This window comes from Leptodactylus fuscus, chromosome 5 (genome assembly GCF_031893055.1).
Source record: "Leptodactylus fuscus isolate aLepFus1 chromosome 5, aLepFus1.hap2, whole genome shotgun sequence".
Classification (NCBI taxonomy): domain Eukaryota; kingdom Metazoa; phylum Chordata; class Amphibia; order Anura; family Leptodactylidae; genus Leptodactylus; species Leptodactylus fuscus.
In genome coordinates, this window is record NC_134269.1 from 29606329 (window position 1) to 29623201 (window position 16873).

At 42.9% G+C, this 16873-nt stretch overlaps 1 protein-coding gene across 1 annotated transcript; it reads right to left on the reverse strand.

The window, feature by feature from the left end:
• Positions 1-318: 318 nt before the first annotated feature.
• On the reverse strand, positions 319-1620 carry LOC142204467 (uncharacterized protein F54H12.2-like). Its single transcript, XM_075275779.1, has one exon. The coding sequence runs from the start codon at positions 1618-1620 to the stop codon at positions 319-321; it is 1302 nt and encodes a 433-aa protein (XP_075131880.1).
• Between the last annotated feature and the right edge of the window lie 15253 nt (positions 1621-16873).

The following is a 16873-nucleotide window of genomic DNA, read 5'->3' on the forward strand; positions in this document are numbered from 1 at the left end:
ACTGTCAAAGAATATCGCTTTTTTTCCGTCACATAGTACAATTAAGATCCAGTGGGTCCCCGGACGAGTAGAATCATCGGTATTGACAATAAATGCAGCGGGGTGGTCTTGTATTCTGTATTGTGGTAAGAAATCGCATGGATATACGCCCGAAAAAATTTTCTGTGTGTAATAATCTGAATTCAGAATATTTGTAATCTGTAAAGTATTCATCATCGGGAGCTGTTGTACAATTTTCTTCTGATAGCCGATTCTATTTTTCTTGCAAAATTCAGATTTCAGATTTTTCAGATTTATTTTATTCTTAATAATCTAATATCATGAAAATATCACTTCACGTTTATGGGAGATTTGAAGAATGTCAGAGTTCACAGCGTATACAATCATGTTTAGCGTATGAGGTGTTGGAACTGCGAATCTTATTTCAGCACGCAGGTTTCCCGTTTTAACTAGGGAAAAATGGCCACCGGGTTCTTGGTCAGGGGTTAGATCAAAAGCAAATAATGTATAACCGTGTAAGAATTCTTCACGATCTATGGATAATCCGCTGTCCGATTTCTGTTTGCCGGCGATGTGCACAAGTGCCATATACTCTCTTACAGCCTGCTCAGAGGCGAAATCGGGTTGAAACGGTCGCGAAGGTACTTGGTGTCCATCATAATAAAGTGATGCTAGTGATATATTGAAATGCTCAAAGCATAAAGGGTTCTTCGCAACGGATCCAGAAAACGCTTCATTGTCAACAAACCCCAATATTACAGTTTTGGGGATTTGTCCTAGGAATAGGTTCTCATGATTTGCAACCCGTGTGCCTTGAGGTATGCTGTAGACTTTCAGAGAGGCCTTATCAATACTGTACTTGGCGGGGGTTGTTAGAAGGGCTTGACTGTGGCCTATTCTGACTGCAGGAGAGACCTGCACACGTTTGACATAGAGTGCGGCCTGGAGAATCTGTATCTTGTACGGTTCAGCATCAGCCGACATGAGACAAAAAGTGTCTTTATTCCTCGAGAGTTTTATCTTCAGATCCAGACCATTAAGTAACAGCTTGGGCTGATTAAAAATATCAGCAAAAATGGGTCCTAAAAGCTCTACAGGTCTAGAGCGTGCGGTTGCCCGAGCTCTTTTGATAAACCCCAAATTTTCACCATCAAGAGTGCGGGTGTTATGGTACCCCGCGGTATCTTTATAGAACAGGCCTGCTGTAAATTGCGATTCGAGGGCTTGATTGCTGTAGCTCAGCAAGGTTTCAAGATATGCGCGGTAGGAATATAGATTATCAGATTGGGATATAAGTCTATCACCCAGGGTAACATCCACCTGATTAAAAAGAGTTGCTATAGGGTAGTTAATAAAGCCCACACGGGCGCCGTCAGCGATGGCCGTGTTATCCTGTTTCACAATTCTACAGTTTATGTATAAAAAAGTGTTGTTAAGGTCATAATAAAAATCCGATGTGCCGGAGATGAAGAACTCCAGAGGCGCGTTGTCCGTCAGAGCAGCGATCGGCTGCGCTTCCACAAAGAAAGATTTTTCAATACTTGTTTGAGTAGGTGGTATATCGAAAATATCAAGTTCAGATTTCGTACACTCCTCAGATGCATCGTGAACGAATGCCATGGCGGATGATTAGAAGATGTCCTCGCGTGTTCGTCTTACAGGCTTATGACCTCGACTTCTTTTACGCTTAGGTTTCTTATTCATGAGTATCGGGGGTAGCGGTGAAAGGGCACGCCTTTTTCTTTTACGGTTCGTATTTACAGTATATACAAGACCCGAACCCTTCTGCTCATCAGCCGTGTTGTTGATTTTGTTCATCATTGCTGCTGATACAGATGTAACAGCGTCTTTAGCGATGTTTCGCACAGCCGTTTTTACATGCGGTTTTACTAACTCAATGCCTCTTCTAAATAAAGGTACGGCTCTTCTAAAAAGACCTCTAAATATACCAGCGAGACCTGCTCCATACATGTACTCATCACCGCGGAAACCTTCCAAACCGCGGCCAGCTTGTGCTACGTAGTAACGCGCATAAACAGTCAGGTCCCCATATGCTCTGCGGGATAGCATTTTATGCGTTCAGCACCTTGCGGGGTCTAAAATGCAGACGCACAATACTTTTGCCGTATTTAAACCTTACAGGACGTCCTAAGTCGTTTAGAATTGATATTGTTATCGAATCAAAATGTTGTTTGGCGAGAGGTATATAATCCGGCGTTGTATACGTAGAGCTTGCAGGAACAAGGACTGTAAAGAGGACCCGAAAGCTGATGTGCGTTGTCCTATTTGCCGTGTATATGCTCGTTCTAGAGACTGCTTGAAGCGCCACATGTTGTTGAGTAGAGAGGACAGAGAGTTTTGTATAGCTAAAAGATTTTGTGATCAGTGTTGTCGGTTTGTACGCCGTGAGACATTTGATGAGCATAAGTGTGAGGGGCTGCGCTGTAGTGTATGTCATGCACGTGTTGAAAAATTTGACGATCACCTCTGTTATATGAGGCGCTGTAAAGAAATGGATGAGACTGATGCTTATATATTCTATGACTTTGAATGCATGCAGGAGAATGGCCCTCATGTCCCTAATTACGTATACGCCACAACATTGGCGGGTGACAAGTTCTGGGAGTTTGAGGGAAAAACATGTGCTAGTGAATTTGTTCAGTTTTTTACATCTGGTGCCTTTTCTGGCTTTACATTTATTGCCCACAACGGCGGTCGTTATGATTCATATTTCATAGTCAGAGAATTGATAAATGAGAAATTGTCTGTAAAAATGCTTACTCAAGGTGGTAAGCTCTTGTGTGTGACCGTTCATGACTTGGGGATACGATTCATAGATTCTCTAAATTTTATTCCCATGAAGTTGAGTAAATTACCGCAGGCCATGGGTTTTTCTGAAACAAAAGGTCATTTTCCCCACTTTTTTAATACTGAAAAGAATCAAAACTATGTGGGTCCTTTACCACCGCCAGAGGCTTACGGGGTACAGTACATGATGGAGAGTGAAAAGAAAGAGTTCATGGAGTGGTATGGGGCACAAAAAGGTGTGGTTTTTGATTTTAAATCTGAGCTGAAAGCATATTGCAAACAAGATGTTGAAGTGTTGCGTCAAGCTTGTATCCGGTATAGGGATCGCGTTATTGAAATGACAGAGAAAGAGGTTGTCAGATACTGTCCGGACCAGCGGGCGAATATTGTGGTAACTGTATATATTGATCCATTTCAGCTTACTACTTTGGCATCTGTGTGCATGTCTATGTACAGGTTTAAATTCTTGCCGAAAAGGCGTATAGCTATCGTGCCCGCTGACAATTACAACAAGACAAAAAAGCGTTATTCAACACCTGCTATACAGTGGCTCATGTATGTAGCACGCAGTGAGAATATTGAGATACAACACGCTTTGAGAGGTGGCGAAAAGAAAGTGGGGAAATATTTTTTAGACGGTTATGCTAATGTTAATGGCCAGGAGACAGCATTTGAATTTCAGGGTTGTTTTTATCACGGTTGTCGTGTCTGCTATAATGATGAAGATGAAAATAGTGTCACTGACACCACTTTTGGTCAGTTGTACTACAATACTCAGCGTAAAAGACGCTACCTCCATAGCTGTGGTTTCAAAGTACGTGAATTATGGGAGCATGAGTGGAAAGAGATGGTTGAAAAAGATGCGGGTGTCCGTGCTTTTCTTGATGAGATGCAATTTCCCAAACCTCTAGAGCCGCGTGATGCCCTTTATGGCGGTAGAACTAACGCAATTAAGTTGTATCACAAGTTGTCTGAGGGTGAGACCATTAAGTACTTTGATTTCACAAGCCTCTACCCCTTTGTCAACAAAACAAAAAGATATCCTGTAGGTCACCCCAAGATCATTTATGAGAATTTCGGACATCTGAAAAAATACTTTGGCATTGCCAGAGTTAAGGTATACCCGCCACGCGATCTGTTCTTTCCAGTATTGCCTGTGAAGCTTAACAAAAAATTAATGTTCCCTCTGTGTTATACATGTGCTGCAAACTCTCAGACGGACCCCTGCACGCATACTGAGGAGGAACGAGCTCTCACAGGGACATGGTGCACCATAGAGTTAGAAATGGCCATTGAAAAGGGGTATAGAACAGCAGAGGTCTATGAGGTTTGGGATTTCGCTCGTTCAAGTGACAAATTATTTGCTAAATACATTAAATTACATCTCAGGGATAAACAGGAGGCCTCGGGTTACCCTAGCAGATGCACGGATGATGAAAAGAAGGCTCAATACGTAGCTGACTTTTATGAAAAAGAAGGTGTACGATTAAGACCTGATGAAATTGAAGTAAACCCCGCAAAAAGACAAATCTCCAAACTTTTTCTAAATTCGTTATGGGGGAAGTTTGGTCAAAAATCAAATTTACCAACAACTAGTTTGGTCACAGACCCTGACGAGCTCTTCAATTATGTCTTCCTCCCCTACTATGAAGTCTCAGAGCTCAATTTTGTAGACGATGAAACGGCCACTGTCAATTGGAAATATGTAAAAGATCACTACACGGTCAACAGAAACACAAACATCTTTATAGCTTGCTTTACTACCGCTTATGCCAGACTTGAACTGTACAAGTTACTGGACAGACTGCAGGAACGGTGTCTCTACCACGACACAGACTCTGTCATCTTCATCCATCGTGATGGTGAGTGGTGTCCGCCTTTAGGCGACTATCTGGGTGAATTGACCAGTGAAATACCCGATGACTCCTACATAACTGAGTTTGTATCTGCAGGCCCAAAAACATACGGCTACAAACTGAACACTGGTAAGACTGTCTTGAAAGTTAAGGGGATAACACTGAATGTCGCCAATAGCCAGGTTATTAATTTTGACAGTTTAAAAGATTTAGTTTTGGACTACCCCCGCAATTCAGACGCTCACACCCAGAAATCGTTATTTGTTCAACAGCCTGGCATTGTTCGTAATAAGAAATACTGGGGTATTGAGACGCGTCCTCTGAGTAAAACACAGAGATGTGTTTACACAAAACGTCATATGCTCGATGATTTTACAACACTGCCTTTCGGGTATTAGTCTTGTTACATTACCACAATCCATTTTTTCATGTGTTTACTAGATTTGTGGAACGCTCTTGTGAGACACATGAACATTGAAATACACGGCCGTGGATCAAGAGAAGAAATAGGGCGTCTACAGCGCAGTCTACGGCAGCTGCGCCGATTAGAATACCGGTTTGCCCTAGAATATAATTGGGAAAATTTTGGACGCCGCTATCATTATCATGGATCCTCGATTACAACACCCATTCTCATGCATTTTAGCGGGACCAAGTAATTCAGGGAAAAGCTATTTTGTAAAACAATTGTTACATAACACTGACACTCATTTATCACACAAACCCGAAAATATTGTCTGGTTTTATGCATGTTGGCAAAAATTATACGATGATCTGTCTCACACCATTCCTAACATACGTTTTATTGAAGGCCTACCGGCAACTTTTATAGATGACGAACTATTTCCACCTGACAAGGTAAATTTGACAATTGTTGATGATCTCATGGAGAGCGCTAGCCAGAATGGCGAGATAGAGAAGGCTTTCACCAAGTATGTACATCACAGAAATCTGAGCATTTTCTATTTAGTTCAGAACATATTTTGTCAGGGTAAAAAGAGTAGAACAATAGCTTTAAACACAAAGTACATGGTTCTCTTTAATAATCCTCGTGATAAATTACAAGTTATGACACTAGCACGGCAGATGTACCCGGGGAAAACACGCTTCTTTTTAGAAGCTTTTGAAGACGCGACACGTAACCCTTACGGTTATTTGTTAGTAGACTTAAGAGGTTCTACTCCTGAGGATATGCGATTAAGAGCGGGATTGTTTCCACCAGATTTACCAGTTGCCTATGTTCAAAAGAAAATCAAAGGTTAATAAGACAAAAACTTAGAGATCTAGTCACATTCTATGTCCTGCGCATAGTATCGACAAGATGTCTGAGAGAATACGCCGTAACTGGCACCTCTTAAAAACTCTGGTGAAGGCACCCCCGCCGCTCAGGACATCAATTTTACGCAATGCCAGTAGAGATTTAATACAGGCCATAGGTGAAATTGCTTTAAATATTTTGAAAGGTAGAATCCCTCTAAAAGAGAGACAGAAGAATATACTCAAAAAATGGCGTAAGGCTATAAGACAGCTGGGAGATAAATGTATTGCTGCAAAGAAAAAGAAGCGCATAGTGAACCAGTGCGGCGGATTTATAGGACCTCTGTTGAGTTTTGCTATACCGCTAATAGCTGGACTTATTGCTAATAAGTAATGGAACACGCAGAGAAAATGTACCTGGTTCCTAAAAGTGAACTTAACAAACTAAAACAGACTATTACACCAGCACCCGCTATGCGCCAAAATACCCTGCATACTCTGGAGGAGGAGCTTAGCAACATTTTACAGCGTAGAGATCTCCCTGACGATGTGAAGATTAAGAGCTACACAGAGGTGCTAGCGAGGTACTTGAATCTTGTAAAACAGGAGACGACCGAGTTATCTAGTTTGAACCTTATTGCGCCGCCTCTTACCGACCACCAGCAATTGTCAAATACACTACCTGATAAAAATGCTTCAATCCGTGAAATTGTTGACAGTGTCAGCCCGCGCTTTAAAAGGAGCGCAGAAATTATACTGAGCAAAATGGATCAGAAATCAGATGTCACAGCCTGGAATGACAAAGGTGAATTTATTTACAGAGGGGACCCGATCCCCGGATCTAATATGTTGGACCTCATTAAACACGCCACGCAGAGTCACAGCTTGGTGAAAAAGAATACGCCTCCCGGCTGGGACGTATTTTTCAGTTCGATGGCCGAATTAAATGTCCCCTCCAGTGTGGTGGGTAATCCGACCAGAAGGGGAAATCTGGATCGTTTAAAAATGAATTTGACTCACCCCTCAACTTCAGAACTACCTCGGTCCAGAAACCCCATTTTCCCCACATCACCCACAGCCTCGGGGCTGCCCCATGCGACTTTATTACCTAAAGTGAGAACTTTTCCACTATTACAGCAGGCATGGTTAACATTGTAATAATATGTATTGTGTTTTTAGTTTTCCACTATTACAGCAGGCGTGGTTAACATTGTAATAATATGTATTGTGTTTTTGGTTTTCTGAATAAAATTATTATATATTTTTTAAAAAAAAATAAATGCTGTGTGTTTGTGGTTTTTTACTCGTACGCAGAATGTACCGTAAGTCCTGCTGAAAAGCCATGCGCGGTCATGCCAATCGCTCATTGCGTCCAGGTCCTCTACATGTCAAGACATGTTTTTGCACTAAACGCCTGCGCAGAAGCACTGCCCGTAGTTGTATTAGGGGAACTTTGTACGGCCATGTCACAATATGTCTTGCCGTCTTCTGGGGTGGATGTGTATGAGCTTGACTCATGACGCCACGCAGCGGTGCTGAAGTACATAGCTGCTTACACCAACAATAAATAGGTATATTATTTATCTTAAATAAAACTATAGACACTTTTTGCGATGGAATGAGTGATATTCCTTTAATATTAAAGAAATATCATTCATGCCAGTGCAAAAGGAGAAAGCATATATAAAAAGGGGGCGGGCACTTTTGCGCTGAAATGAATGATATTCCTTTCTATCAAAGAAATATCATTTATGCCAGCGCAAAAGGAGAGCGTATATAAAAAGGGGCGGAACATCATAATAAAAGGTATAGGGGGGGGTGGGGGGGGTGAGTTAATTATAAATGGGGCGTAGTGACGTCAAAATAATCATATAAAAAGGGGCGTGGTCATATAAAAAAGGGGCGTGGCTACGTCATAAAAGGGGCGGGGCACCTGTCACTTTTTAGTTTGACGAGAAGTGGGGCTGTTACACTACTGACCTGCACTGGTGGCCAGACCATGGCCGGTCCCTAGATGTCACTGTTCTCATAGGAGCCACGGTGAGTCAGGCGTTATGACGTTCTCTCCTCCGCTTCTATAAATAACATATTGGCTTCCGAATTTTTGAGAGAATGAGAGAAGTCATACAAGGTACAGGACAATGATGCAACGGGGGCACTCAGAATTTAGAACGAGGAGAAGCTACAGTTTATAGATTAAAGACTTTAAAAATACCACCATAGCACAGCCAAGCATGCAGGTTATAGAGATATCAGGATTGATATCTGTCCTTGGAGTAATTGTTCATTTGATAACTAATCGGGCACTAGTCAAATATGCCCCCCACTGTAGTCCCAGCAATACCTGCCATCCCCCTGTTCCTCAACTCTCACCTTCATTATTCATCGTAGGGTTCCCCCTTTAGTCATAGCAGTACCAACCTCCTTGACTGCATTTGTCTCTCATTTAGTGTTCCCCTTGCCACTTATACCCATTCACCTATAGCTCCCTCTGCTGGCATGATGATATATGAGTTGCCTAATCCCAGTTTCTGCAAACACAGCTGTGGGACAACCACCATCTGCTGACTCTGACCTGAATGACCATGAATGACCAACCAAGGGACCCACCAGGTACTAGGCGCCTTTCAAGCAGATGTGCCCAATGGTGGTGCCTATTTTCCAGTATGTACCACCAGTAGCTATGTCATATAGGAGAAGACCATTGTTTTCGGCCACAGCTGGAGCCTATGGCTGGAGAGCTTGGCCATTAATGGAAGTCATTGCATGGACGATTGAGGGGACCACAGTAATGCTTGTGGTGAAGCTGATGTCTCAAACTAAACTTGGAAACAAGTGATAATAACACAATGTGTTTAGATATCAAATATTGACATAAACTGCCTGACTAAACACATTGTTACACCCCTCCATTTAGGGGAGCATCGTCCAGCCCAGCCAACTGTTGACTGGGGTTGTGGAGGAGACTCTGAGTCTTCTGTCGTTGAGAGTAGTTGAGTTTTTTGTGACCCTAACAGCTTAAAAAGCCAAAAACTCCATAGACTATAATGTATCTGCTGAGTTTTAACCTGGTTTCCACCAGTTTTAAATCTTCTGTTAAGGAATTGCTAGATGACAATTCCCCAGTAGCCGCTGGAGAACCCTGGAGGAAGGAGCACAAGAGACAGTGAGCCCTAAGCTGAAGCCCCCCCACTGTCCCTTCCTCTTGCCAGGCCCTATCCTATGTAATAGGCGGCAACTTGGAGACGATCCCTTCCTATATATGTCACACACAAAATGCAGACAAGACAACAACAAGGGGAGGTCAGCTAGCCAGGGTTCGGTAACAGTGGAGCAATGCAGTGTCAAATCGAAGTCCAAAAGAATAGTCAATAGGGAAAGCCAAGGTCAGGATTAAGAATACAAGTAACTAAACAGCAAGAGAAAGCCAGCAAGCACGAGGCAATAGCAAGCAACCATGTGAATGTGAGCCAAGACTAAATAGGGGAGGATGAACCCGTCCTGGACCTGACAGGAAGGCAGGCTGTCAATCACAGGGCAAGACCAAATTTAACTACTTCATGGACAGAGGCAGACAAGGGCAGAAGACACGTGTGCTGCAAATTCAATTAAAGAACTAGAGCCGTATTCACACAGTGCAACCAAAATCTCTAAGCAAGGAACTAAACTGCACACGCCTCCTGCACCGCCGCATGCGAGCACAGGGTGGCGCAGTGACCTGAACAGGCAGAGATGTTACATTTTCCTTGCGGGACTTTTCTCTCCGCCGTTGTGAATTCAGTTTGTGTGAGCCTACTGCAGTCTCATTTCAGGGTATTGTGGTGGGGTTCTTATTAAATCCTTAGCCTAGCATCACCATAACTATAGTCCTGAGACAGGGAAGAATTGCTATCAGCCTCCTGAGAGGGAAGAAAGTGGCAAGATGGAAGAAAAGTTGAGGTATACCGGAGCCTCATAGCCTGGACCCTGCAGTATACAGGTTAGACAGGGTACCATTAGGACTTTCTCATTGATTGCCCCCATATATATTGGGAGAGGAAGCAGTGTAGTATTATGGGAGTGGAGTTTTCAGGCTGGGTTGATATTTTGGGCTCTGATGATAGACTCCTTTTATAGACTGAGGCCCCCACGTTGCGGAAACGTAGCTTTTTTTTGTTGCAGATTTTGCTGCATTTTTTTGAGCAACCTGATTTCTGATGATTTTTTTCCACAGCAGCTTGCAGACGCTCTGCCTTTTTTTGATCGAGTCAAAGCCAGAAGTGGATCCAACAAACTATAAGGCTTACAAGTAGCATTTCGAGTTTTAAGTGATAAGTGTAACAGCTGGGACCCCCACTGATCATGAGAACAAGGGTACCTGACCCCTCTTTAGGCATTGCTTATAGGTAAGAAACTCATCCTAACACCGTGCTGTATACTGACACCATACAGAGTGAACACAGTTCCAAGGGAAAAAAAGGGAAAGGGAAAAACACAGCCTCCAGGGTACAGACTTGATCAATGTAATCTTCAATTATGCCGTATATGACGGTAATAAATCAAGTACTGACCCGATTTAGGTGCTTCCGAGGTAGGAACAGCGCATGGACCTGTCGTCCTCCGGCAAGGAACTGGAAGTTGTAGTATAGACAAGGAAAAAAGACATCCAGCGCGTCCTTCTTTAAAAAGTAAACTCCACTTTATTGGTGACGATTAAAAATTTTAAATCACAGGCAATGGGTGGTATAGCAAGGTGTACATTGAAAAAAATCCAGCGATACTAGCTGTTAAACGCCGACATGTTTCGAGAGGGTAACTCTCTTAATCATGGCTGATTGACTCATCCTAACACCTTGCTGTATACTGACACCATACAGACTGCCTATGACTCCATAGAGAGCTGTATTGGCCATATTGTGCCAGGATAAAGACAATTGATATTGGCCCACAGGTCAATAGCTGCCAATACCAGAACTATACAATGCAAAAAGCAGAAAGCAGACAGCGCCCATACACTGTGTAGTGGTCATGACGAGGAATTGCAGCTCAGAAAATATTCACGTTTTTACCCTATGAAAAACTTACCCTATGTAAAAAACACACCTACAGTAGCAAAGGTTACCATGACACATAAGGGATTAACAAGACTGTGGCACTCTCTCGCTCAATTCTTTCCATAGTAGAAAGTCAAGTTAGACAGGGCTAGATCAGTACATAGCAGAATCAGATAAGGAGTTCAGGACAATTGTTGCTTAGATGTCTGTCCCTATCCCTATATAGTTTATACCCACCACCTTCAAAATCCTCGATACGCACCCTCACAAGGGTGGTCCATCAACCCCAATAGTCCTTTCCTACTGGTAAATCTCAATCTATCTGTCTATTCCAAGTATCTACAGAAAGAAAGGAAGTCCATAGACTCATCCTCGTGATTTCTGGTGCTGCAATGGCCGACACTGGCAAGTTCATTAAGAATAAAGTTTCCGTCTCATTCCCTTTATACAGAAGCATTTCCTAAAGTGTAAAGGAAATGGAAAGTCTGTCCCACCAGCATTCCCTGAAGCGGAGCCAGTTCTATCTGTACTAGAAGTGTATGCGTTCTATTGTCACAGCGGACAATGGCGCAGGAAGTGCAGAGTGTGACTGTCATATCACGAGGCTTTCGCTGGACTCATGTGATATGATCATACTACGGGAAATATACCTGGAAGATATCACCAATGTACTAGGCCAGTGATGGCCTGTGTGTTACACATGGAGCCCAACACATCACATTGACTATAATGGGGTCTGTTGTATTAAAACTAAAACCTGCGGAGAAAAAGGTCCTTTGTGCAGGACATTTTAGGCGGACATTGCGATGGAAACTTCAGTGTAGATGTGAACTTAGCCTTATCATATATTAAGAAAACTCCTTAAGGAGAGCACCTTTGCAGTCGTATGGAGACTTACAAGCCATTTTTGGTCCACTGGGGGATTCTATGCAAATTCCCAGATGTAATTAGGAAAACAGTGCCTCTGCTCGCTGCCTCTAGGACCGCCCTTTGTGTTTAAAGGGGCTGTCCTAGAGGCAGCAAGCAGAGGCACTGTTTTCCTAATTACATCTTGGAAAACAGATTTGCATATTTATCACATATTGTAATTCTGTCTGTCGTCTGAGCGGTAAAGAAGATGACTACTGCATAGAAAATTGGCAAGTGTCAGTCTATTGTTTAGGCTTAGTGGCCAGAGTTAAAATTGCATAATCTAGTAATTTTTTAAAACTATAACCCGTGACATGGACAATAAAATATTAAACATTCTTAAAAAAATATGTGTAACATAGTAAATAGGCCATTTTCTGGGAACACTTTCCCTTTAAGCTGTGTGCTGTATACCATTGCCCCAGACATGGTATGGCTTATCTGGGCGCTGCCTGATGCTGTAAGGACTGGGCACTGTGTGCATTATTTATATAGACTGTATTCATGTGGCCCTTACACTGAGGGGCCAATATATGTCTTGTGTTTGTAGGCCGGGGCTAAAAGTGCCATTCATCGCGACACAGTAAAATCATGTCTCCGTTTTCTTTTTGTCACGGCCCCTCCCATCACGTTGTTTGCTCCCGGACACATACTTTGCTCATGTGATCTGTGTACAAAGTGTCTAGAAACCTGAGCCCTGAAGAATGATTCAGCTCCACACCCTTGTTGAGCAAGCTGGATGACTAAGATGGTCCTGTACACCTCCAGGCACACATCTCCCACTGGCCAACCTCTTTCCACCTGCCCTTATATGGGTTTGTTCACACAATACAGGTGCAGAAATTTTTGCAGCAGTTCCATCATCTGAGTAAGGCCTGAAGAAATGTAAGTGCTCCAAGACATCCCCATTCAGATACATGGAACTGATTGTCAGTCACTTCTGCGTGTGACTATAACCTAAAGGTTATGGATATCATATGTAGGAGTGAAGCATTGACATGGCAGCCAAGGCCCTCATGAAAGCCCCCAGGCCTGTTGTTTGTATTTCTAGAGACTCGCCCCGTTTTGCCCTTTAATCATTCAACCACTTTATGCGTTTTTCCATCATCACGTACCGAGAGCCATAACTTTTTTCCCCACCAATGTAACTGTATGAGGGCTTGTTTTTTGTAGGACAAGTTGTAGTGTTTAATGGCATTATTTTGGGGTACATAGATCTCATTGTACACTGGGTGTGGTAGTACCAAATAAATTGGCTGAACAAAAAGGTACTGGGACCTACAATCAAGGTCCCAGGAACTGCGGTTGTAACTGCAATTGAATCTTTCTTTATCTCTCTGTTAGCCTAGACCAGGGGTGGGCAATTAATTTTCCCATGGGGCCAAATGAGAAATTGTAACGGTTCTAGAGGGCCATGCGCGCTGCGGCAAATTTAGCTCCACCCACTTCTCCTCTAACTCCGCCCATTCTCAATCATTTTTCCATGTGCTGCACAAAGTAAAATCCTCCTACAGTCACCCTAACATTATACACCCCCACATTATAACGTTTCCCTCCAAATGTCCCACAGTATTAAGTCCTTCTCCTGGTGCCCCAGTATAAACCAGCAGAAACTAGAGCGGACATTAAACTGGGGCAGCTGGAGGGGGACATTAAGCTGGGGGCAACTAGAGGCAGACATGTCCCCTCCAGCTACCCCCCATGGTTTCATATCCTTCTCCAGCTGCCCCAGTTTAATGTCACCGTCCATCTGCCCCCTAGTTTAATGTCCCCCCTCCATGTGCATTCAGTTTAACTGTCCCCCCTACATCTGCCCCTAATTCCCCCCTCTTGCTCACACATGCTGTCTCTTCTCTCAAATCATCCCACAGATGTTCAATGATATTCAGGTCTGGGGACTGGGATGGCCATTCCAGAACATTGTAATTGTTCCTCTGCATGAATGCCTGAGTCGATTTGGAGCGGTGTTTTGGATCATTGTCTTGCTGAAATATCCATCCCCGGCGTAACTTCAGCTTCGTCACTGATTCTTGAACATTATTCCCAAGAATCTGCTGATACTGAGTGGAATCCATGCGACCCTCAACTTTAACAAGATTCCCGATGCCGGCATTGGCCACACAGCACCAAAGCATGATGGAACCTCCACCAAATTTTACAGTGGGTAGCAAGTGTTTTTCTTGGAATGCTGTTTTTTTTGGACGCCATGCATAACGCCTTCTTGTATGACCAAACAACTCAGTCTATGTTTCATCAGTCCACAGGACCTTCTTCCAAAATGAAGCTGGCTTGTCCAAATGTGCTTTTGCATACCTCAGGTGACTCTGTTTGTGGCGTACGTGCAGAAACGGCTTCTTTCTCATCACTCTCCCATACAGCTTCTCCTTGTGCAAAGTGCGCTGTATAGTTGACCGATGCACAGTGACACCATCTGCAGCAAGATGATGCTGCAGCTCTTTGGAGGTGGTCTGTGGATTGTCCTTGACTGTTCTCACCATTCTTCTTCTCTGCCTTTCTGATATTTTTCTTGGCCTGCCACTTCTGGGCTTAACAAGAACTGTCCCTGTGGTCTTCCATTTCCTTACTATGCTCCTCACAGTGGAAACTGACAGGTTAAATCTCTGAGACAACTTTTTGTATCCTTCCCCTGAACAACTATGTTGGACAATCTTTGTTTTCAGATCATTTGAGAGAGGGCTGTCCATGCTCGGCGACCATCAAACTGAACTGAACTTGAATTGTTTTGTAAAGAGGAATGGTCCAAAATCCCTTCATCCAGGATCCAGGAACTGATTAAAAGCTACAGGAAGCGACTGGAGGCAAAAGGAGGATCTACTAAATATTAATGTCACTTTTCTGTTGAGGTGCCCATACTTTTGCACCGGTCAAATTTTGGTTTAATGCATATTGCACATTTTCTGTTAGTACAATAAACCTCATTTCAATCCTGAAATATTACTGTGTCCATCAGTTATTAGATATATCAAACTGAAATGGCTGCTGCAAACACCAAAATATTTAGAACTAAAAATGATTAAGATTAATAGGGGGGCCCAAACTTTTTCATAGGACTGTATCTATCTCTATCTAGGTATATTCTCTATATTAGCAGTGACTACTCTGCTGACCGACATTCTCTAGATTTTGCAATCCTGTGACTGGGGAGATGTTTCCGTTACTCTTAACAGAAACCAGAAGACGTCATGAAGGCAGGAAGATATGGGAAAGTAATCGGGTTACACACATTAGCTCTAATATGTGATTTTACTTCCATGAACTAACACTGATGTTTCCTCTCTAAGCTCTGGAGCCTTCAGATAGCGCAGCAATAAAAGAGAATCTATAAATAGGGCTTACAGATGTGTCCTTCCTTATGTTTCCTCTTGGCTCAAGATATCTTGAGATGAATGGTGTAAGTCAGATGATCAGCTTGGACAAAAAAGACTTGTATGTTACTCGGTGATTAACTAAAAAGTTTTTGTTCAGACATCAAACAGGTTTGAGATATCTTACAGCAAGCGGAAAAGTAAGGAATGGACGCTTTTCCTTACTTATTTTCCCATCTTCCTATACCTTACTTACTGCCAATATGGCGCATCTGTATCTGGCAAGCAGTATAGTTTTGGTTTCATTCACAACTCAATATTTAAAGGGAATTTCCACAAGCATTTTTGTTGCCCCAGCTCTAAAATAAAACATAAAGCAACTTAGCAAATCGTTTATTCTAATTAAATAATTCATATTGTTTCATATCTGCAGCTACTATGCAGTCCTATGTGTCTCTTTGGTAACAGACTACAAACAAACCCTGTGTAGTCTGACCCTGAACACGTTGCCTTTCATCTGTCCCATACTTTATACAAACCCAGGAAATGCATGTTAAAAGTAAGTAAGGCCTCGTTCACATCAGTGTTCGTATTCCGTCTTGGGGAGTCCGTATGAAGATCATCCCCCGAACGGAATACTGAATGCAACTGCAAGCGGTGTGCCAGTGAAAGCACACAGACCCCATAGACTACAATGGGGTCCATGTGCTTGCTGCCAGATTTCTGCAGGGATCATGCGGACAGGAAAGTACCGTATTTTTCGGACTATAAGACACACTCGACTATAAGACGCACCTAGGTTTTAGAGGAGGAAAATAGGTAAAAAAAAATTTGAAGCAAAAAATGGTAAAATATTTAATATATGGGAGTTGTAGTTTTGCAACAGCTGCAAGGCCACATTGACAGGTGACCCTGCAGCTGTACGGGGACGCATAGAGTGTTTTTTTTTTTTTTTTTGCAGGGCCAGATGTACTTTTTAGCTATACCATTTTGGTGAATGTCTGTTGCTTAGATCACCTTTTATTGAAAAAAAACCCCGGCGGTTTAGCACTTTTGATTTTGACGTTCACCATACAGGAAAACTATTAGTAGACCGGGCATTTTTGGACACAGGGATACCTAATGTGTATGTGTTCGACATATGATTTTCTACTTTTATATATATATTCTAGGGAAAGGAGGTGATTTAGAACTTTTATTTATTTCATTTTTTTATTATATATTTTTAAAGCTTTTTTTTTCTTTTTCCTATTTTATTTTTTCCTATTTTATTGCAGGCTTGAACCTGCGGTCATTTGATTGCAAGTCCCATAGACGGCAATACAACTGTATTGCCGTCTATGGGACATTCTGTATATTACTATTACGGCTGGTCATAGACTAGCCGCAATAGTAATATAGCAATGACAGGCCTGGGAGCCTCATTAGGCTCCCGGCTGTCACCCGAACAGGTCGGCTCCTGTGATATCGCCACGCAGGAGCCGGCCTGCAACTTTACAGGTATGGGACCGGAGGGAACCGGCCTCAGGGGAGAAGGGGCCGCCATTACAGACCCGGCATCCGCTGTACTACAGAGAGGCGGATGCCGGCGAGGGATAGACGCCAGCACAGGTGCTGGGGCCTGAGACTTCTTATGCTCCTGCCCTGCATGAAGCCAGCAGCGGCAGGAGCGATGCTGATATTC

What these genes read in the sequence shown, in the direction of transcription:
- LOC142204467 (XM_075275779.1), bottom strand. Translation starts at nt 1,620, where the DNA reads ATGGCATTCGTTCACGATGCATCTGAGGAGTGTACGAAATCTGAACTT.